The sequence below is a fragment of the Pseudopodoces humilis genome, chromosome 12 (genome assembly GCF_049639895.1).
Source record: "Pseudopodoces humilis isolate 2021_Gansu_Grassland_sample_001 chromosome 12, ASM4963989v1, whole genome shotgun sequence".
Taxonomy (NCBI): domain Eukaryota; kingdom Metazoa; phylum Chordata; class Aves; order Passeriformes; family Paridae; genus Pseudopodoces; species Pseudopodoces humilis.
In genome coordinates, this window is record NC_142211.1 from 17,094,497 (window position 1) to 17,117,589 (window position 23,093).

Consider the following 23,093-nt stretch of genomic DNA (forward strand, 5'->3'; position numbering starts at 1 on the left):
GTATTACAGTCCAGATTTACAGTGTCTTGGGTGTTCATAAACAGTAGCTAAAGAATCATTGCATCTAGCTTTTAAGATCTTGAATTAAGAAGTGGCATTATACATTTGCAACGTCATGACTTCCCAATTGGGACAATATAAATGGAGAAAGTGTTTCAATGTTTTGAGGACTCAGCCCAAACCTTTAGAATTGTTGCAAATAAAGTTATGCTGACCTTTCGTATAAATATACTCCAGAATATTTTAGCTGCGTTTTCTGAATACATTTTTCAGGTCAGATTGTGTGATCTTCAAATATAATTGATATAATATATTAATTAATATTTCTGATTTCTTTTCAAGAGCATAATGTTTTTCTCCTCACAGGATACTGGTATCAGTGTCAGAAAAAGAGTCATAAAGATACTTAGGGATATCTGCATTGAACAGCCAACATTTCCCAAAATTACTGAGATGTGTGTAAAAATGATTCGGAGAGTCAATGATGAAGAAGGCATTAAGGTAGAATGAAACATATCCTTCAGTATTTAAATTATCATAATTGGTTTTTATATTTTGAAGCAAAAATCAAAAATGTATTTCATTGCTCCTTTGTAATTTTTATTATTGTTATTCATTTTTAATTTTTAAGAGCAAATAGCTTTCTACATTGCTGTCTGACTTGATTTTCTTTTCTTCTATTTTCTTCAAGTTCTTGCTGACAATCAAAGGATTTTAAAAAGTTGTTATCTAGAGTTTTGGGGTTTTTTCTCTTTGCAAGTATTGTCTCTGATACTTCTCTTTTCTAACAAGTAAAATTAGTATATAAAATTCCTTTCTGAAAACAAAATAAACTAAGTCAAAATTAAGTACATGCCAGATTTATAAATTCTGCATATAAAAAATATAAAATAGCAAACTGTGAAAGTTTTGCATTAATTCTGATTGTTTAATGAATCAGTTATCCCCCCCTAAAATGTTACTTATGAGATGATATTCTAATTTGTGTGACGTATATGAAGAAGGGCAAAAACCTAAGATTATGTGTTGAATCATAAACCTGACACTGATGGTTTTTGTTTGATTTGGCAAAAATAATTTAAAAATTGTTGTGTAATTAGGAATACACCTGTAATAATTTTGTATCACACTTTCAGTGGGATTTGAAATCTGGAACTTTAAAGCTGCAACATATCATTTTACCACTTGAGATATGTTAATGCCAAGTGGCTTTAAGAGAAGACTGTTAATCAAGAAGTAGATGAACAGCTGGATCTAAGGTGCTGCTAGGAAAGGAGGATAACCTTTCCCTTGCCTTTCCAACAACCTCATAAAGATGAGGCAATATCTGCAATGTATTTTTTTAAGTCTCCATGGATGAGGAATGCTTCCTACTAGCATATGCTTTATAAGTAATTTGGGAATAGTTCACCTTCATTCCATTCCATCTTTTCCTCTATACAAAAACATTGTAAGGGAACAAACTTCCTATGTTTGGGTAGAGAGACTTGACTTCTCTCTTCCTTGCCTTGTCACAGCTGTTCTGAAAATGCCAAAGTAATCTACAATTGTTGCTAATTCTGCTGTAGAAATTGTAGTCTTGTGTTCAGTTGTCAGCTTCTCAGGGGTACTATGCTTTCCTGAGGAATGAAAATTAGTGCAGGAAAATGGTAACTCCATTTCTTGTAGCATCACTTCCCAGTGATCATTTTAGTGAAGCTTGTTTAAAGACCAGTATAACTGCTGTAATACTAATCTGGGTCTATCTCAGATAACATTCTCTACAACAGTGTCTCACGTAAGTTGAATAATTCCTTACGGAAGTGCACACATTGTCAAAAAATTTATTGAATGGATGTATTAGTAATAATACCTATGTGCCAAGATAAAATTATTTATTTCTGCTATTTTTTTTTCCTTCAGAAATTAGTAAATGAGACATTCCAGAAGCTCTGGTTCACTCCAACTCTACATCATGACAAAGAAGCAATGACGAGGAAAATACTAAACATCACTGATGTGGTATGTTAAACAAATTTTAATTAAGTTGCATGTAAAATTTCATTATGTTTGTAGTGTCTTTGGAATATTGTCTCTAGTTTTTTAGAAATACACAAGTAATTTAATTATCAGATTAATTTCTTTATATGTCTCCTGACACTGAATACATGCTAGAATTATTAATCTGATGGAACAGGCTATAGTAAACTTTAAATGCTCACTAATCTGCTGGCAGTGATAACTGAGACCACATTATATTCAGGTTGTGGAAAATACTTCTTCAGTTAAAACATCACAAGCTTCTGTTATATTTAACATTTTTCAGGAAATGCTAGTAGCAGTATATAATTAAACCTAACTAAGAAGTTGTCTCTTAAAAGAAAAATTTCCTCAATTGATAACATTTATTTTGAAAAGTTATCAAGCTGTTTCAACAAATGCAAGGTCATGTTCTCACCCAAGGTAAACTAGTATCTGCATAATGTTATCTACTTTTTAGGAACAACAAATTAAATTGTATGTCTCAAAAATCTGTTTCAAAATGCTTTTACATTTGTATTGAAAATGTATTGTGTAAAGACACTGTAGTGAAAAGGTATTTTAATATAAATTATACCAAGATATAAATATCAAACAAAAGTATTCTCCTCATGACTTAAAAGTATGAGTTTAAACTGTTTTTTAATATTTTTACTAAATTGTAGTGTATTGTGAATTTTTCCAGAATGACCAGTCAGTTTATTTGACTACAGTTTAATTCTCAGTTCTCCTGCCAATTCTTTTTTGAAGCCTCTGTGAGCTGTTTCTGACACATGACACCAGTGAAGGCTTAGTTTGTTTATATAAAAATATGTACGTATATATATATATATACACACATGTTCATTTTTAATATGTCAGACTTGTATTTGTGCTTTAATCTGTACAAAATGCTGTTCTATGAACCCAAAATTTGGTTGTCATTAGAGATAGCAATCTCCAGTAAAATGTGTGGGCCTTGTGTTGTATGGGATACAAATTCTGAGATCACTTGAATGGTGAGAACTCTTTTTCAAACGCAGGAAAAAGTTTCTGGTCTTCAAAGATATTATACCAAATACTTACAAAACTATATCTGTGCATGTTTACTGATCTTTTAAGATGGCATCTGTATTGAAGTAATTTTTCTTCAGATGCCTTTTTTAACCAGTTTATTCTCAAAACTACTTTTAGGTTGCAGCTTGTAGAGATACAGGCTATGATTGGTTTGAACAGCTTCTTCAAAATGTAAGTAATGAATTTTGAATGTATGGCACAATCATTGTAAGAATTTTAAAATTTCTTTTGGTACTAAAGCACATTGAAGGGAGACTGCAAGACCAGTCCTTTACAGTAAACAAATTCAATCCATGCCCTTTAAACATCTGACCTTTCTTTAATTCTCCATTGGTGTAATTTTCTTTGTCTCTAACATTATTTTCTTTCTTTCCATATATTTGTTTTAAAAATACTTCCCTTTTCAATTTGGGGTGGGGTTTTGTTTGTTTTTTAATTTCATAGTCTCTTAAATAATGTGACATAACATGAAGTGCGCAGCTATGATACATAATTCTGAAATGAGGCTTCTAGTGTAATGTAGGGTTTTTTTTAAATGGTAGATAAGTGTATTTTCACATCCAATGTATTTGTTACACAGTTCATAGAAGCAGTGAATCTTCAGCCCATACCTTACTTCCACATTATATTTTACTCTGATTTTTCTAAGAAATGAGCTTGATTTGTTTATATGTCTTAGCCTATGTTATTTTTCTCCTCTACAACTATTATGCACTTGTTAATTTTCAAGTAAAATTAACAGCAGCATGCATGAGGGAATTAGAGGTCTCCAAAGATTTTACTTTAGCTTCAAGTGCCATGAAAATAGGTAGTGAAGTAAATCAAAGTGCCTCTTAATGCCTGCACTGAATAAAAAGCTATAGTACAGGCTCAATTAAATTAACTGATTAAAATGTACATAGAACTATGTTTCACCTTAGTTTGATATTTTTTTAGTGTCAAAAAACAACATTATTTTTGTATTTTTTTTTCCTAAGTATTTTTAAAAGCCTTCTAACTCCTATTAGTTACTGCTGGCAATTATGACTACATTATTGTTTTCTTTATTATTTCCTTAAGCACAAAGTTAGCTTTCATCCCAATGCAAAAATCAGTAGAACTCTGTCTTTTTGTCGCAGTTAATTTTTTTTTTTTTTTACATTTTGGTTTGATTTTTTCTTATTTCCCTTAATTTTTTCTTCACCATGTAACTTTTATGGAGAAGTTAAATGTTTTTGTAGTGCAAAATCCTTGTGTATCTGTAGTAATTATTATTAAACCAGTACATATCCAATGTAAATGAATGCACCCTGAATACTAAATAACTTTCTGTTTCATCTGCTATAGCTGTTGAAGTCAGAAGAGGATGCCTCATATAAACCTGTGAAGAAAGCCTGTACTCAACTTGTTGACAATTTGGTTGAGCACATTCTTAAATATGAGGAATCCTTGTCAGGTAAAAGCGTTTACAACCCAGTAGCTTCTTTGAATTTTATGATACTATAACAGTGGTGGTTCAAATGACTATTGTGAAAAGTTAGTGTTACAGAATTCCTATTACAAAACTGATGGTTATGAGTAATTGCATTTATTTTGATTACGAACCTTTGAGCACTGCAATAATAAAGCTTCCCTAATTTTCCCTAGCTAATCACAATAACAGAACTAATTTTAAAATAACTTGTTCAAAATTTTAGATCACTAAAATCAAAACAAATGTGTCAAGCTTTGTTTGCATTAATACATTCTACAGTTGTAATAGGAATCATTGGCTAGGCCAGTGTTCTGTGTACAGTAATTAGGTTAAAAACTAGTGATATCTTCAAAGCATCTTTGCTTCTTATTTTACATATGTTGTGATCACATGCAAATGTTAGCACATTATGTTCTCATCCCTAATCTAATAAGTATATTCTGTATTGATCTTGAAAGATATGTTATGAAAGAGATATTCATATGATGTTTTGGCCATATGTTTTTCATTGCTCAAACATTATTTTGTGCATTTTCTAATTTTTTTGCAGATTCTGACAACAAAGGTGTGAATTCTGGTCGCTTGGTTGCTTGCATAACCACTTTGTTCTTATTCAGCAAAATCAGGCCCCAGCTAATGGTCAAACATGCCATGACCATGCAGCCATACCTGACCACTAAATGTAGTGTAAGTAGACAAAAATTAGAAAATCAGTCTTTTCTTTTTCCCACATAATTAAGCTTGGAAATTAATGGCTGTCTTGTATGCTTGATGAAATTGAAAGTAGGAAAAGAGAAATAAAAATTATGTTTCTATGATTCATGATCATATCTTCTAAAGATATTAGGTCCTTTTATGATCTCTATAGCTTCCAAGATGCTGTTCCTCACCCTCTGCCTTTACATTTTACACTCAAATGAAACTGAAACCTGTGCTGCTTCTTTCCCTTAAAGACTAAAACACAGTTTTCCACCTGCTATGAAATAATTTCTTAAAATTGTTTTATTTTATAGTCATAGTCTTAAAAGTAGTTAAGATTTAACATGAATCTTAAGACTAAATGTATGGTTCCATAAGACAGAGTGATCTAACATATAGCATAAATATTACAAGGAAAATGTCCTACTTTATCCTCTTCAGCAGTTCACCTCTCTCTACCCTAGCTCTGGTGTTTTTGTATTTCTCTGTAAGACAGTTTAGTTCACAGAAATGATAGAGAGCTACAGTGCTGAATCCTCCCAGTCTGGGAAAATGGCCCCTTCCTCTTAAACATTGCATTGCTTTCTGCCATTTTGATTAGCACAGTTGGCTCAGTGAAGGTTGTGATGAACCCCTCATTTGGCAGGAGCAGAGCAGGATCATGCAGCCATGGCTCAAGGAAGAGCTTGACGGAGTTGATGCTTTGAGAAGGCTGACCTAGAACAGAGGCTAGACAGAATTAGGAATAAAGTAGGTATTTATTGAAAGGCCTTAAAGGATACACCTTGGGCAATACAAGAGCCTGGCCAGGGCTACACCCAAGATGGACCTAAAAATGGTCACAAAATGGACGACTGATCACGAGGTCTCCCATTTTTATAAGTTTTGGTCCATCTGCATATTGGGGTTAATTGTCCAATTAAAGCTTCAGATTATGAAGTCACATCCTTCTTGTTTTCTCTCTTCAGTCCACTGCTGTTTATGCTTTGGGCCTGAAACTTGTAACAATTGTCCTTGGTATCAAGCTAGAAGAGGAATTGTTTTGTCTACCTACTCTGTGAAGACAGCTCACTAACACTTAATATGAAGCTCAAAACTACACACCTAGGCAGCACAGAATCTGAAAAATATGAAAGCTAAAACTTAAGGCATCAGAGTGGAGGGCAGCAATCCATTACATTAGGTCAACTGCGCAGAGAAGAGCAGGCCTGAGAATGCTTGTTATCAGCTTTGCTTGCAGGTATAGCCTAGAATTTTACAGTTTCAGCCCTAGAGCATTCTCTAGGCATATCTACAACAGAAATAGAGCTGCTTCTGATCAAACAGTATAGGAAAAGGTTATTTGATTATTTACTTGCTGCCAATACCTGTTGCCAGGTGTTGTACATTCTCTACTGTGCATGTGTCAGGAAGAGTTCCTAAATTTGTTTTAGGACTCCAAAAATTTTTCATGACCAAAAGTTTTCAAGTCTGTCGCAGCCTTGATGACAGGTGAATTCTACTTCTACAGATTTTTTATTTTTTTAACAAAATTTCTGTAGAAAACAAGAACTTGCTGTCAAAATAATATGTAACTTAAAAGCAGATGTAAATTATATATTCTTTTAAATCTTTACCAAGTAACTTGCATAAGATACATAATTGTATCATACTATTATGTAATTGTATTATATTAATATGTATTATATATGTATTGCATAATACATATTAATAATACTTATAGGTAACAGCCAGAAATGTTAAATGCTATAAATGCTGTTGTTTCAGACCCAGAATGATTTCATGGTGATCTGCAATGTTGCAAAAATCTTAGAACTTGTAGTGCCACTAATGGAACACCCAAGTGAGACATTTCTTGCCACTATTGAGGAAGACCTCATGAAACTCATCATCAAATATGGCATGACAGTAAGTTTTTAATTGCTACTATTCAGTTAATTCCATTTCACATTGTGAAATACATAGTTTTGGTTTAAAGAAAGTCTGTCTTCATTATGAAGATAACTTTTGAGCCATGAAAAATCAATGTTCTTGGTTTACTTGTGTTTCTATGTGTTGTTGCTGTATTTTAACAATTATAAGTTTGGGCATGTTTTCTGAGCAGTCTAGGAGATGGACATTACATCTGTTAGATCATTACTTTTAGTTGTACCTACCTTTTTCCTGCATAACATCACAAAAGTCTCAGGTTTAAATTCTAAATATATAACTCATTTGTTCTTTCTTGCACCTAGGTTGTTCAACATTGTGTGAGCTGTCTTGGGGCTGTTGTGAACAAGGTCACTCAGAACTATAAATTTGTGTGGGCCTGTTTTAATAGATACTATGGTAAGTAAAATCACAACATGTAATTGTCACTCTTCAGTTTTGCTTACAAGTCATCTTAGGGATGAACCATGATTAATTACTGTGATCGTGATTAAATACTGTGATCAAAACTTTTATCTTACTGTAGGTGCACTTTCAAAATTAAAAAGTCAACACCAAGAAGACCCCAACAGTACAGTACTTACTGCCAATAAACCAGCACTACTTAGATCACTTTTCACTGTTGGAGCACTGTGTCGGCATTTTGATTTTGATCAGGAAGATTTTAAGGGCAACAGTAAGGTAAAATAACTTGTATTTACTCTCCACGTCTTGTGTATATTGAATGCTCCACTTCAGTTTGAGAACACAGTATTCCTAGGCCTTCAAAGCTATGCATTTCTTCATAATGCATATGATATAATTTTTTGGGTTGTGAATACATGGTTTTTCAAAGACAATGCAGTAAGATTGTGTTTCTCCATTTTGATATATATGCTTTTTAAAAAAGATTAAAAATATCTGTTTCATCTTCAAATAGCTATTATTTCTGTTTTAATTTCCTCAGGTTAACATTAAGGATAAAGTACTTGAACTGCTGATGTATTTTACAAAGCATTCAGATGAAGAAGTACAGACAAAAGCCATTATTGGCCTTGGTAAGAAATATTAATAGTTTTTATTATTCTGCTGTAGTAGAATTTCATGCATTTATTTGTGTAGTGGCAGGGAAGTTTGTTTAAAATCAAAGTTCACCACATGTTTTATTTGAAACCTGGCTATAGAATGTAGTCAAAGGGATACTTGGAAGTTGCATACTTCTGCAGCAGAGTGGATGCTTTTGACAGTGAATGCTTTTTTGATGTATGACCAAATATTAAAAAGCATCAAGTTTCCAAAGTAAATGCAGATGTTTTTTTTTTCACCACATGCAAATATGTTGTAACTCCAAATATTGTTTTCCAGTCCTCAAGGTATGGTTAAAGAATAACTAGAAAAAATGATGGAAAAATTTTGAAAATTTTAAGTGTAGGGGCAGATATTACACAGGAGTTGAGGGAACTCTTGCAGTTTATACCAACTGGGTATAATTTAACTCTGTGAAATTTCACAAGACACTGAGATGATGCCATAGTCTAAATATTACAGTTTATTTTGCGTCTTTGGCAGTATTTCAATTTCAAATAGATTCTTTGTCTGAAGGCATTAGTATAGTATCTCAGTGACTTGCAGTAATGCATGAACTGCCATTGAGTGGTTTGTATCACATTCATCCTCTGCTCAAGGACCAAAACTGTACATGTAAGAGCATCTTGTTTGGCCTTGGCTTCTGGAAGAGTTCAGTTCATGGTTATGGCTTAGTCTAAAGAAAGTTGTCTCCTATGTGTGTGAGCTTGCATTGTATGGTTGAACTGTGTATAAGAATTTTCCTCCTTATGCTGCTGTTTAGGTGGCTTTTTAGATATCCTGGTACAGTTCAGGCTAGGGAGGACTGAGGATAAGGACTGAGTCTGAATCTTGATATTCTCTGAGGAAACCATTGCAGACAGCTGAGTGGGATTAATGGCTTTATAGTTGCCCCTGTTGCAGGAACAGTGCTATGGTGTTAACAACTAGCTGGAGTTTTTTCTAGGCATTGTATCAAGATGCACAACACTTAGTGTCGTCCATTCTAATTGTTCTATACAAAATGTTGCACATGGGATAGGGGCTGCCTTCTTAACCATAGACATGATTGCTTTACTCATGGAGGCTGAGAGTGTTGCATTCATCAGAAATGTTCCTGAATTACAGATTGAACTGTGATCAGTTTGGGGAAGAGGAGAAAACAGGAGTGGCTATCAGTAGGCATTCTACAGATTTGTTTATTCTTTTTTTCTCTGCCTGTAAACATGTCAGTCTTTATCTTAATTAAACTTCAGACAACTGTTTTCAGTGTTATATTAGTGTGGTGGGTTTCAGCGCTGGCTAAAATCACCAGGGCACTTACTCATTTCTTGCTGTGAGATATGGATTAGGAGAAGGGCAAAACAGGCTCAAAACTTAAAAGGAATAAATAAACTTTATTAACAGGACTACAAGAATAAGAAACCAGAATAAAACCTCCAGAAACCTTTTCTCCCCCCACCCAACCTTTTGCCTTTCCCAACTGACCACATAGAGACAAAACCTGGGATGTTAAAGCAATACCAACTATAAAATAGTCTTTCATCAGTTCTTGTAGGGAGGGGAGTTTTCTCTTGTCATGCCATGGAGACTTCTCCACAAGAAACAGTTTTCTCATGGCTATTCATTTTCACGAATAGCAGCATTCTGGGCAAAAAATTCTGCATCATGAAATTCCTTCCATTTTCACATCCCTCCCAGAGGTGTGTCCATGGGCCATGAACTCATGGGGTTTTATTTTAAGGATGAGTTGTTCAAAGGCAAAGGTTCTCTTTATCTGTCTCTGTGATCATCTCTGGAAACAGAGGTTTTCTTCTCTCCCTGGGGGCAAAGGGTCTTCATCAACTCTCATCTCTCTCTGTTCAAGCTTCTCATGGGATCACAGCTACTCTAACATCTGCATGGCTTCATCAGTGGGTGCCTCTGCTCAGATCTACAGTTTGAATACTTCATCCCCCCATACTCTCTCATGAATTAAAGGAGATATTTCAGTATATCATTGTCCATCTCCATGGCCCTACCAAAATAATATTTCAGCCCCATTCAGCATTTCCTCATTCTCCTTACATCTGAGGCTCGACTCTTTCTTTACTGACCTTGGTGTTTTCATGTTGTCTTTCTACGTGTCATCACTCTGTCCTTTTCTCTCCCTGGAGAGCAGAACAAGGTCTGCAGATCTCATCTGTGCAGTGACAGGGTTAATATCTCTCCCAGTGGCCACAGCAGTCACAGTGTTGGATTTCAGGCTGCACTGGGTGCCTCCCTCTGCCCAGCAGCCGCTGGGGGGGGCGGGGGTGGGGGGGAAGTCCTGGATCGGCCTGGAGCTGTTGGTGCCGGCTGGTGGGGGGAGGTTCTTAATGTCGGCAAGATGTCAGCAGCCATGGCCCAACCCAGCCTGGGGCCAGGGTCCAGCAGCCTCCATCCCCCACCCGGGAGCTGCTGGGGGTCGGCCTCACCAGAGCTCCGTTACCTTCTGAGGCCAGAAGCCAAGAAAGAGAGTTCCCGGGTTTGTGGTTTTTAAAATGTGAATCTCACAGAGGCGGTCTAATTTCTAAATGGTGCAAAATGTTGTCGGTTCTCAGAACTAGCCAGCTATTGGCATTTCCCAGGCACAGAGAAAGCTCCCAACAGCTTCTCTCAGAGAAATCACTTCCGTTGGTTTTTTTACTTCTTCCCCAAATGTCAATCAATGTGAAACCACCACAATTAGTCTCATCTAAGTACTGGTTCCACTTTGAAGGTAGCTGTTTGGGTGTACAGATGTAGTAGACAGTGCAAAGCTCTATTTTACAGGCTGGTAATTGAGTCAAGTTGTCAAATCCGTTCAACATTTATGTGCAGCAATAAGATGAAAATTACTAACAAGCTAATTCAACATTTATACACAGTGAAGGCATCGAATGAAGAGTGTATACTTTCCTATTGGTAATTATTAGTGTGTCCTTACAGTAAGGACACTCAACAGTTTTAACCTTTGCTTTGGGATGTGTCACTGCTGTTGAGAGATTGAGTTTAACCATAAGCTTAATGGTTATGGTTATGCTTCTCTTCCAGATGTGTACTTGCAAGGCAGATTGAGGATAAAAAATTTTGTTAGTATCTAACAGGTAATGTCTTACTCAGCCAAGTTCAGTGCTTAAACTTAACAAAGTGAAAACAAAGGTATGAAGAAAAGTGGTGTGAGAACAGCCCCAAGATGTGAAGTCAGTCCTTAAAAGAACACAGCAGTTGCCTTTTTTCATCCCCCTATGACAAATTCTTTTGCCAAGTAAAATTTCTTCCCTGCTTACAGGGGATGCAAAAATAATAATTTCCCTAAGAGTACTGGTAGTTTTAGATTCTTTTAAATAAGTGAATGAAAGAATGAAAGAGTTATGAATTGTTACACATACATGCAAGTGTTTTCCATTTTCAAAATGAAACTTAAATGGGTTGGACTTTCTCAGAGGTGGTCAAGTTATAAACATCAATATACACCTGTATAGAGTGGACAATTATACTACCTACTTCAAAGAGGAGAATTATTCCTTTTTCTTTCTCCTCTTTCCCCTCCATCTCCCCTGCCTTCTTTCCTCTTCCTGTTTTGAAATTGAAACAAGATCTTAAATGCACTGAGATCTTGCTCTAGACTTAGCCTTTACCAACACTGTCATTTCTGTGTGCACAGAGCCAGTTTTAAAAACCTGACTCAGTCTTCCCTTTGTTATACCCACTTTTATACATTGCTTTCACATAATTTTATTTGCTTTCATTTTTCCTGCATTCTTCTTTTATGTTTATGTTTTCTCTGTGTTCATTCAGAATCTTAGTTTCCTATGGTTGTGAAAAATACACGTTTGCTTTTCTCATTTTTAAAAATTTATCAAGTAGTTAAATATAAATTGGGAAGTTATGTTCCCATTACCGTTTTTTTATGATATTCTGAAAGAGTCTGTTGGCAGCACTCCTAAATCTACATATGTGATCTAAAATTATATATGCTGTTACTTATTTAGATCAAACTTTTTATGAAGTAAATACTTCCCTGACTAAGAATAACCAGTTCTTTGTCAAGGGTAAGGCTGCAGCTAAAAGCAGTTCTATAGTCTATCTTCTAACAGATATAGTTTTGGGAATTCTTCAGATAATTTACAAGACACAACCTTAATAGGTATATGAATAATAACAGTGAGAGGTCTAAATTTAATTTTATTGTGTTCACTATATTTTTTCTTTTTAGATTTTATTGTTTAAATATTCAGGATATTTAGCAATTTTTCCACATTTTCTCTGTCTCCATATAAATAACTTCATAGCTTCAGCACAATGTTTTTCTCCAAATGTATTAGAAAAACAATGAGTAATTTTTTAGCAATGTTCCTCCCTTGCTCTTGGGAGACCTCCTAGTCATTGAGATGCAGTCTAGTACACTGGACATGCTTCCAGACCTATATAACTCTTAGTTCAACTGCCCTGGGTCAGGACCCCATCTTTATCTATCAGACAGATAATAGAACTCCTTATAAACTTGGAATGGTGTCCATATGAAAAAGCAATATTGTTTGTTAGTACTACACTTGGGAGGAGATAAATTTCATACCTCTGTTTTGAAGAAAGACTTAAGAAGCAGAAATACAATTTCTAGTTAATAACATGGAATATTTCCTCTTTTCTTCCACCCTTAGGATTTGCATTTATACAACACCCAAGTTTAATGTTCGAACAGGAAGTGAAGACCCTGTACAACAGCATTCTTTCAGACAAGAACTGTTCAGTAAACTTAAAAATCCAGGTGTTAAAAAACCTCCAGACATACTTGCAGGAGGAGGATACACGTATGCAGCAAGCAGACAGAGACTGTAAGTGCTAAGTTCTTCTGTGCTGAGGCAGGCAAAATCTAACTTTCTTGCATACAATTACTATATACATGAACTGAGTAATTTAAGATTGTTATCTAATTAGTAATATTGTACACAAGATATCTTAGAATAATTTTCAAAAATTCATTATGTGAATAGGTATATTGACATGTATAGCTTATTATTACTTTCAGGATGTATAAATCCTGAAAGCAATCCAGAATGCATAATTGCTGTAATGATGGTAGTAATAATTTTTATCAAAATATTCTCTAAGGTTAATTAGCAGATACAAAATAAGAAATTTTAAAAAATAAAACCTTTATCAAGGAAAAAGACTTTAAATTTGTGACTTGAATTTTTTAAGTATATTTGCTATCAGACTGTTCTGTTTCATGAGATCATAAACCCATTCTAAGATAGCTGAAATGTCTTTGTATTATAAAGCTTAAAGATAAGTATGCATTAAATTGTAGCAAAGTAAATGATTATAATGTGGTGAGTGTGCTATTGCTTTTGTCCTTTTTACAGGGAAAAAAGTAGCAAAGCAGGAAGACCTGAAAGAAATGGGTGATATTTCCTCAGGGATGAGTAGTTCCATCATGCAGCTTTATCTCAAACAGGTCCTTGAGGCTTTCTTTCATACCCAGTCCAGTGTACGCCACTTTGCTCTAAATGTCATTGCACTGACATTAAACCAGGGTCTCATCCATCCTGTTCAGGTATGGTAACCTTTTATGATGTGTTGGGGGTTTTTTGTCTTAAAGTTTCAGAGCTTTTTACACTTGCTAGACACATTTTTAGTTTTTCTCTTCCAACTATGTTTCAGTAATCTCTTATTGTAGCAAGGGGCCTTTACAGAAAGCATATTTTGAAATTTAGATTCCAAATGCTGTATTTTCTCGTCTTTGGATCAAGATCTAAAAGCCCAGCCAGTGCCTAAAGTGCATGTGCAAATGTACATTGGAGCATATTTCTGTTATGAATTTCAGGTGTATGCCGAGCTCTTTTTAAATCTTTATCCTGAAAACTGTGACAGCTTGCCTCCACCTCAATTCCCACGTCCTCCAAACACTATGGAATTCCAGAGTCAATGTCAGAACTTCAGTTATCTCCATTATTCCTTGCTTACATAATATTTTTGTAATTATTTGTTCATAACACAGCCTTTGTGCATGTTCAGTCATAACTGGTGGTGTGTGGTTTGGGTTTCTTTAAATGACAGTTTTTGTTGTGTAAATTGACTTTAAAGTTTGAGAGAACTGGAAATACTACCTGAAACCTCACACAACTTCTATCATTTATAATGCCTCCGAGTCTCAATGGATATCAGTGGGCAGGGGTGTCCCTCAGGGGTCTGTATTGGGACCAGTGTTATTTAATATCTTCATTAATGACACATACAAAGGGATTGACAGTACCCTCAGCAGGTTTGCAGATGACACGAATGTGAATGGTGCAGGTGACATACCTGAAGGACAGGGCCATCCAGATGGACCTGGACAAGCTCAAGAAGTAGTCCATGGGAATCTCATGAGGTTTAACAAGACCAAGTGCTGGTGATGCACCTTGGTCAGGCAATCCCCGGGATCAATCCAGGCTGAGGGATGAACAGATTGAGAGCAGCCCTGGGGAGAGAGACTTGGGGGTGCTGGTTGGTGAGAGGTTGGACATGCCCTGTCTGTGTGCGCTGGCACCCAGAAATCCCCTGTGGGCTGGGCTGATCCTACAGCATGGGGAGCAGAGGAGGAGGGGATCCTGCCCCTCTCTCTGGTGAGACCCCACCTGCAGTGCTGCCTCCAGCTCTGGTGTCCCCAGCAGAGATAAAACATCAACCTGTTGGAGCAAGTCCAGAGGAGGCACCAATATTATCAGAGGAATTGAGCACCTCTGCTATGAGGAAAGGCTAAAAGAATTTGGATTGTTCATCCTGGAGAAGAGAAGCTTTGGGGTGACCTAATTGTGAACTTCCAGGACCTGAAGGGAGCCAACAAGAAAGATGCAGAGGGACTTTTTACAAGAGCATGTAGTGAAAGGATAAGGGAGAATGGCTTCAAACTGGCAGGGAGTAGGATTAGATTAAATATTAGGAAGAAATTCTTCCCTATGAGGATGGTGAGGCCCTAGAACAGGTTTCCCAGAGAAGCTGTGGCTGCCCCATCCCTGGAAGTGTTCAAGGCCAGGTTGGACAGGGCTTGGAACACCTTGGCCTAGTGGAAGGTGTCCCTGCCTATAGCAGGGGGTTAGAACTGGATGAGCTTTAAGGTCCTTTCCAACCCAAACCATTCTATGATTCTATGATAACACTGGTCTTTGGTGTATTTTGTACTATTTGCTTGGAAAAAGTAGTCAGGTAGTAAGTTGCATAAAGCTTCCTGTTATAGTTTCTGCAGTATTTAGAATATAACATAAACAACACTGTAATTAAAGAGCAAAGAGTGAGAAAGAAGAGATACAATGACTAAATAATAATTTCATTTGGTTTTTTTCAAGTGTGTTCCGTACTTAATTGCTATGGGCACAGATCCAGAGCCCTCTATGCGAAACAAAGCTGACCAGCAATTGGTGGAAATAGACAAAAAATATGCTGGGTTCATTCACGTGAGTAATTCTAATTTATCATTTTACAAAATACTGTTACATTCTCTGGTGAGTCAACACTTGGATAGGCCTCAGCTGCAGAAAAATAATATAAATAACAAATGAACAACTATAAGTAGTTGTAAAGAAGATCCCAACTCTTTCCCGTTTGGGGATTTCTGTTTGTAGAAATAGAAAGGATATAATAATTTGAAGCATCTCTTCCAGTCTAAAAATTCCTTTAATTTATGATCCACAGTTGTGTTTTCCTCACTGAATAGTATGTTAAGAGCTTTTATTTGATAAGAGGTAAGGACAACTGTTTCATAATGTTTAGCAATGATTTTCCTGTATTAACAGAGAGCATTTTGTAAAAGTAGAGGTCAGTATATATGTATTAGAACATTAAGACATCAATGCTTTATAAATTGTAATCTAAGCAGAAGGAACATAGGAAGGCTTTAAGAACTGAGGGATCTTGCTGAAAGGAAAATCTGAGGGCTAAGTGAAGACTTGTGGAGTTGTGGCATAGTGACTGTCCTGGTTTAGGACAGTGACAATAGTTCTGCTAAAGATCTGAAATTGAGTTGCAGTACCCCTTCCTTATTTCAGAAGGCTTCAGCCTTAGTTCAGTGTGTGTACTACGTTGTGGGACTTTATAAATCTAATTGTATTCCACTGAAATTTGAGCATTGCACTGTTCATGGCATCCAAAGAGATATCTAACTAAAGTCAGACCTCATCACAGTCTACAACTCCCTCATGAGGGGAAGAAGAGGGGCAGACACTGATCTCTTTGTGACCAGTGACAGGACTCGAGAGAACAGCTGGAGCTGTATCAGGGAAGGTTTAGGTTGTATATCAGGAAACGGTTCTTTACCCAGAGGCTGGTCGGGCACTGGAACAGGCTCCACTGGGAACTGGTCACAGCACCAAGCCTGACAGAGTTCAAGAAGCATTTGGACAACACTCCTTAGCACATGGTGTGATTCTTGGGTATGGTGCTGTGCACGGCCAGGAGTTGGACTCAATGATTCTTGTGAGTCCCTTCCAACTCAGCATATTCTGTGATTCTGTGAATGGTGATTGGAGGCCATCTTGGCTACAGTGACCACTGAGCTATTGAGTTTAAAATCTCTGTTGCCAGGAGGAAAAGTGCCAGCAAAACCTCAACTGTAGTCATGAGGAGAGCAAACTTTGGGCTGCTTGGGGAATTAGCGAGTAAAGTCCCCTGGGAAAATACTTTTGCAGGTGCTGGGTCAATCAGTGCTGGTCAGTTTTAAACATCTCCTCCTAAGGGCACAGGCAGGCAAGGCAGAAGGCCAGCTTGGCTGAACAGGGATCTTCTTTTGGAAATAAGGCAAAAAAGGAAGGTGTGTGTCCAGTGGAAGCAAGGTCAGGTGGTATGGGAAGAATACAGAGATGCTGCTGCCACTGTAGGGAGAAAATCTGTGTGGCCAAAGCTCAACTAGAGTTGGAGCTGGACAGTTGTGCTGGTTCTGGCTGGGGTAGAGTTAATTTTCTTCCCATTGGCTGTCATTGGGCTGTGTTGGGGTTTGTGCTGAACACACATTTGATAATACAGAGATGTTTTTGCTGTTGCTGAGCTTGCACAGAGCCAAGGCCTTTTCTGTTCCTTGTACGCTGGGGAGGGGGCTGGGGGTGCGTGGGAGGTTGGGAGGGGACATAGCTGGGACAGGTGACCCCAACTGACCCAAGGAATATTCCAGACCATATGACATCATGCTCAGTATGTAAAGTGGGAGGAAGAAGGAGGAAGCGGAGGACATTTGGAGTGATGGTATTCATCTTCCCAAATCACTGTTCTACAGGCTGGGGCCCTGCTCTCCTGGAGGTGGCTGAACACCTGCCTGTGCTTGGGAAGGGCTCAATGAATTCCTTGTTTTGCTTTGCTTGTGTGTGATGCTTTTGCTTTCCTTGTTAAACTGTCTTTCTCTCAACCCAGGAGTTTTCTCACTTTTACCCTTTTGATTCTCTTTTCCATTTCACCAGTGTGGGAGTGGAGAGGGGGGGTTGAGCAAGCAGCTGCATGGTGCTTAGTTTCCAGCTGGGATTAAACCACGATTGTGAGGGACAATAAAAAGAGCCTTTTTAAATATGTCAGTAGTAAATGGCAGTGCAAAAATGACATCAGCCCATTCCAGGATGAGAACAGCCACCTCACAAACAGGGACATGGACGAGACAGAGATGTTTAATGCTTTCTTTGTCTCTGTTTTCAACACCAATGACAAACCAAGGGGGTACCAGTGCCCGGAGCTGGAGGACCATGACTGTGAGAATGATCAGCTCCCAGTCAACCCTGAAAATGTTTTGAGTTCTGCTGTTCCAGCTGGATCCCTATAAGTCTATGGGGCCTGATGGGATTCATCCCAGGCTACTCAGAGCTGCTGATGTGATCACAAAACCTTTCTCAATGATTTTTGGGTGGTCTTGGGAATCTGGAGAGATCCCAGCTGACTGGAAGCTGGGGAATGTTGTCCTGATTTTCAAGAAGGGCAAGAAAGAGGCCTTCCGTCTCTCCTGTCAGTCTCACTTCAGTGCCTGGTAGAGTTATGGAGGAGATTATTCTGGGAGGTATTGAAAAACACCTGAAAGACAATGCAGTCATCGGTCACAGCCAGCACAGCTTCATGAGAGGAAAGTCCTGCTTATCAAACCTGATTTCCTTTTATGACAAGGTAACCCACCTGGTTGATAAAGGGCAGACAGTTGATATAATCTTTTTGGATTTCAGCAAAGCTTTCAATACTGTCTCTCCCATGATCCTTCTGGACAAACTGTCCAGCCCCCAGCTGGACAAACACATCATGTGATGGGTGAGCAACTGGCTCATGGGTCAGGCACAAAGGGTTCTAGTGAATGTGGTGACATCAAACTGACGACCTGTCTCTAGTGGGGTCCTGCAGGGCTCTATCCTTGGCCCTGTGCTCTTCAACATCTTCATTAAGGACCTGGACACAGGACTGGAAGGGATACTAAGCAAGATCACAGTCAATACAAAACTGGGAGGAGCTGTTTACTCCCTCAAAGGCAGGGAGGCCCTGCAGAGAGACCTCAAACAATTAGAGGACTGGGCAATCACCAACCATATGAAGTTTAACAAGGGCAAGTGCTAGATTCTTCTCCTGGGACGGGGAAACCGTGGATATACAGATAGACTGGGCAATGAGAGGCTGGAGAGCAGCACCATGGAAAAGGACCTGGGAGTCCTGGTTGATGACAAGTTGAATATGACTCAGCAGTGTTCCCTGGCAGCCAGGAGGGCCAACCGTGTCCTGGAGTGCATCAGGCACAGCATCACCAGCAAGTCAAGGGAGGGGATTGTCCTGCTCTGTTCTGCACTGGGGCAGCCTCATCTTAAGTCCTGGGGGCAGTTTTGGTCACCACAGTATAACAATAAAAACCTATTAGAGACCATCCAAAGGAGGGAACAAGGATGGTGAAGGGCCTTGAGGGGAAACCATATGAGGAGCAGCTGAGGGCACTTGGTCTGTTCAGCTGGAGGAGACTGAGGGGCGACTTCATTGCAGTCTACAATTTCCTCATGAAGGGAAGAGGAGGGGCAAACACTGATCTCTTCTCTGTGGTGACCAGTGACAGGAGCCAAGGGAATGGCTGGAGCTGTGTCAGGAGAGGGTTAGGTTGGATAGTAGGAAAAAGTTCTTCACCCAGAGTGTGGTCAGGCACTGAACAGGCTCCCCAGATCAGTGGTCATGGCCACAACGCTACCAGAGCTCAAGAACTGTTTGGACAAAATCTCAGCACAGTGTGAGATTGTTGGGGTGTTCTGTGCAGGGCCAGGAGATGGACTTGATCCTTGTGAGTCTCTTCCAATTCAGGATATTCTATGAATCTATGATTCTTGAATTTTTTTTAAATTTGGGTAGCTGGCTGTAGTTGGTAAACAGATCATCTGTTTCTAACAGAAGTTATTTTTAAAGCAGTTCACAATACATTTTGATCTCTACCACAAATTCTGTTTTAATCTGTATGCTTACTCAAAAGGCAGTAGTGCACTTCAGTGTGGGTTTACTCAAAAGGCAGTAGTGCACTTCAGTGTGGGTTTAGAAGTTAAACTTCAGATGAGGAACCACTTAAAGGGAAAAAAGTTTAAAAAATAGCTAGAAGTTTCTGTTGACAGGCATTTGTTTAATTTCCACTTTCAGTGTTACTGCTTGAAAGCAATGATTTAAATAAAAATAAGTACTTTTCCATTTCAGATGAAAGCAGTGGCTGGTATGAAGATGTCTTACCAGGTACAACAGGCAATCAATACCTCCCCACAGGATCCTGTAAGAGGTTTTAGACATGATGAATCATCCAATGCATTGTGTTCACACCTATACTCCATGATTCGAGGGAACCGTCAACACAGACGAGCATTTCTAATTTCCTTACTCAACCTCTTTGATGATACTGCAGTAAGCACCACATTTCCTTCACTTATAAAGAAAATAAAGCATACAATTACAAGCTTAAATTCTCCTTTTGCAATATGTTTTTATGACATAATTATCAATAGCTTTATTTCCTTAAGGTACTTTGTTTTGCTTTATAATATAAGGTATTTACCTAATAGAATGCATTAGTCACTTTTGCATCATTCAGTACCTTTCTGTACTCAGTTTGAGTTATTTAGTAATAATATATCTTTAGGTATAACTAAATTTTGCACATATATATATATATATATACACACATATATGTTGTTTAGAGTGCGTTTGGGGGGAATGTAGAATAACATTTGTGATTTTTTTGTTTTAAACTGTTAGGAACACAGGATAAGTGTATAATAAGATATTTGTATGTATATTTGTGTACTTTTTTTTAACTTCCAGAAAACAGAGGTGAATATGCTCTTGTACATAGCAGACAATCTAGCCTGTTTTCCTTATCAAACACAGGAAGAGCCACTGTTTATAATGCATCATATAGACATTACACTATCAGTTTCTGGTAGCAACCTACTACAGTCATTTAAAGAGGTATGTGTATTTATATTTTAGTATATTTATTATGGTGGCAGCATAAGCATCTATATAATTTGGTCAATTTTTCAGTGAATATAGTACCATTATTATGATATGGACCAGTATTGTTAGTTTGTAACTGGTAGTTAAAAAACAAACAACTCTTTCTATTCTGACCTGTATCTGGTAGACACTAGTTAAAAACTTTCCTTATATTGCTGCTTATGTTATTAAAAAAGAATGACGATTTTTGAGGTATTAATATTAAATCTATATAATTCCCTAATTTAACTGAATTAATTTGAATTAATATTAATTGCATGCATAATTTTAATAACAAAATACCATTTACTTTTTCTTTTGTTGTCAAGTAGCTGATGGCAGTTCCATGTGTGTCGCCTAGGAGAATTTAAATACATTATTTATTGCAAGAAAAGAGTGTGCAATATGTCTTTTCTTAAGGTACCATATAAGAACCCAAATAATGATATAGTATCTGTTGCTATGGCAATACACAACCCTATAAGCAAAAGGCCTTTGTTTCTTGTGCTGTGTCCAGTTTTGGGCTGATTAAGACAGGAGAGAGACATGGAGCTCCTGGAGTGGGTCCAGCAGAGGCTGTGAGGATGATTAATGAGACTGGAGCACCTCTCATGAGGAAAGGTTGAGGGAGTTGGGGCTGTTCAGCTTCCAGAGGAGTCATCTGTCAGGGGACCTTATCGATGTCTGTCAGTGTCTGCAGGGAGGGGTCAGAGAATGGACCAGGCTCAGCTCAGTGGGGCCCAGCAATGGGACAAGAGGAATGGGCAGGAACTGATGCCCAGGAAGTTCCACCTGAACATGAGGAAGAACTTCTCTGTGCAGTGACCGAGCACTGGAACAGATTGCCCAGAGAGGGTGTGGAGTCTCCCTTGCTGGAGATATTCCAGACCCATCTGGACACAATCTTGTGACGTGTGCTCTGGAATGACCCTGCTGGAACAGGGAGGTAGGACCAGATGACCCACTGTGGTCCCTTCCAACCTGACCCATTCTGTGATTCTGTGATTCTTAAAGACCAGTGTCTTCATTTCCTGGACAACTTTACCAGTAGAAGGTCCAGACTGTCAGGAAACAAACCCATTTCTAGAATTTCCAATCTGACTAGTAAGTACAAGTCAGAGTTGATATCTGGAAAGCACACTGCTTTGAATTCTCACCCTACCAAAGTCAATTTTTAATCTGCTAGAAAGAGACAGCACATTCTTTAGATGGGAGACCAGAATGTAGAGGATAAGATCCTACCTGGGACATCTTAAGTTCTGTGTTATGAAAAAGCATACTATATGCAGTAATAATGCAGGTATGAAATTCTGTAGCTGTACAAGTAGTGGAACTGAATATTTTTAATACTGTGCTGATTTGAGGGGCTCTCTGGTCATCAGTGTAGTGTCATAGGATTTTAACAGAGACAAAGATTAAAACCAGCTTGGACTAGTTTGTACCAAGGTACATATGGAAATATATGTAACATGCAAAAATTATATTTAAGTGAAACAAAAATGAAATTTTCTTCCTTATTTATTGTATTTGGCCTTTACTTCATTTTACTGTCTCTGATAACAAACTTGAGCAGTCTTTTTAAGAATAATATGCCAGTGTAGTACTTCTTGCTTCAGTTCTTTCTGTAACCACCTTGCAAAAAAAGTGGACTTTGGATCAATTTTTCAGGGACCTTTTTTGTCATAAATCATTTTAATCTTTGAATATAAAGTTATGAATATCAAGTTATTAATTCATAACATTGTTCAGGGAATTTGTCCTAATTTAAGTCAATAATGATTTTTTTAAAGATTTTTTAGAAATGTACATAATGCTACTTACCTTAATTTTGGAATGTGTGTTAACTTCTGTCTCGCAGTCTATGGTGAAAGACAAAAAAAAGGAAAGAAAGCCTTCATCAGACGAGGAGACTGAGAGTGACAGTAACAGTGGTAGTGAGAGCAAAAGCGAGGAGGAAGCTTCTAAGCCTCGGAGGTTACGGAAACGAGTAAACTCTGATTCAGATTCTGATGAAGAAAATGATATAAATGCTGTGATGAAATGTTTACCAGAAAATTCAGCTCCTTTAATTGAATTTGCAAATGTCTCCCAAGGCATATTATTACTTTTGATGCTGAAACAGCATTTAAAGAACCTCTGTGGATTCTCTGATAGGTAAGGATATTTAGACAATAGGCCATCTTGTTATCTAGTAAGTTCTTTGTAAGGATTAAGTTTGGAAGAAGTTGGAGGGGGGTGTTTAGTTTATTGTTAATAATTGTTTCAGCAATAGATTTGTATAAGAGAAAAACATAAATAGAATATGTTGAATGTAATGAAACTGGCTTAGAAAAAGTAATGATTTCATTTCTTACCAGGATGTTTATATATACAGAATGGTTAAATTATAACTACTTATAATTAATATTTTTAAAAGCTTTTCCTTGAAATTGTTTTGGAC

The 23,093-nt window shown here is 37.5% G+C and overlaps 1 protein-coding gene across 5 annotated transcripts in view; it reads left to right on the top strand.

Annotated features, from left to right (window-relative positions):
* LOC148183445 (nipped-B-like protein) overlaps positions 1 to 23,093 on the top strand; it is a 207,767-nt gene that overhangs the window by 182,406 nt on the left and 2,268 nt on the right. For 4 of the 5 annotated variants that reach the window (XM_088061503.1, XM_088061507.1, XM_088061505.1 and 1 more), the window contains 15 exons: positions 367 to 501; positions 1,903 to 2,001; positions 3,193 to 3,246; positions 4,402 to 4,510; positions 5,079 to 5,215; positions 6,995 to 7,135; positions 7,462 to 7,555; positions 7,683 to 7,837; positions 8,103 to 8,193; positions 12,865 to 13,038; positions 13,570 to 13,760; positions 15,532 to 15,639; positions 19,862 to 20,062; positions 20,480 to 20,626; positions 22,512 to 22,807. In XM_088061503.1, coding sequence (XP_087917629.1) covers positions 367 to 501; positions 1,903 to 2,001; positions 3,193 to 3,246; positions 4,402 to 4,510; positions 5,079 to 5,215; positions 6,995 to 7,135; positions 7,462 to 7,555; positions 7,683 to 7,837; positions 8,103 to 8,193; positions 12,865 to 13,038; positions 13,570 to 13,760; positions 15,532 to 15,639; positions 19,862 to 20,062; positions 20,480 to 20,626; positions 22,512 to 22,807 — 2,132 coding nt within the window. The remainder of the gene's footprint in view (positions 1 to 366; positions 502 to 1,902; positions 2,002 to 3,192; positions 3,247 to 4,401; positions 4,511 to 5,078; positions 5,216 to 6,994; positions 7,136 to 7,461; positions 7,556 to 7,682; positions 7,838 to 8,102; positions 8,194 to 12,864; positions 13,039 to 13,569; positions 13,761 to 15,531; positions 15,640 to 19,861; positions 20,063 to 20,479; positions 20,627 to 22,511; positions 22,808 to 23,093) is intronic. The other variant, XM_088061504.1, reaches the window with a different exon arrangement.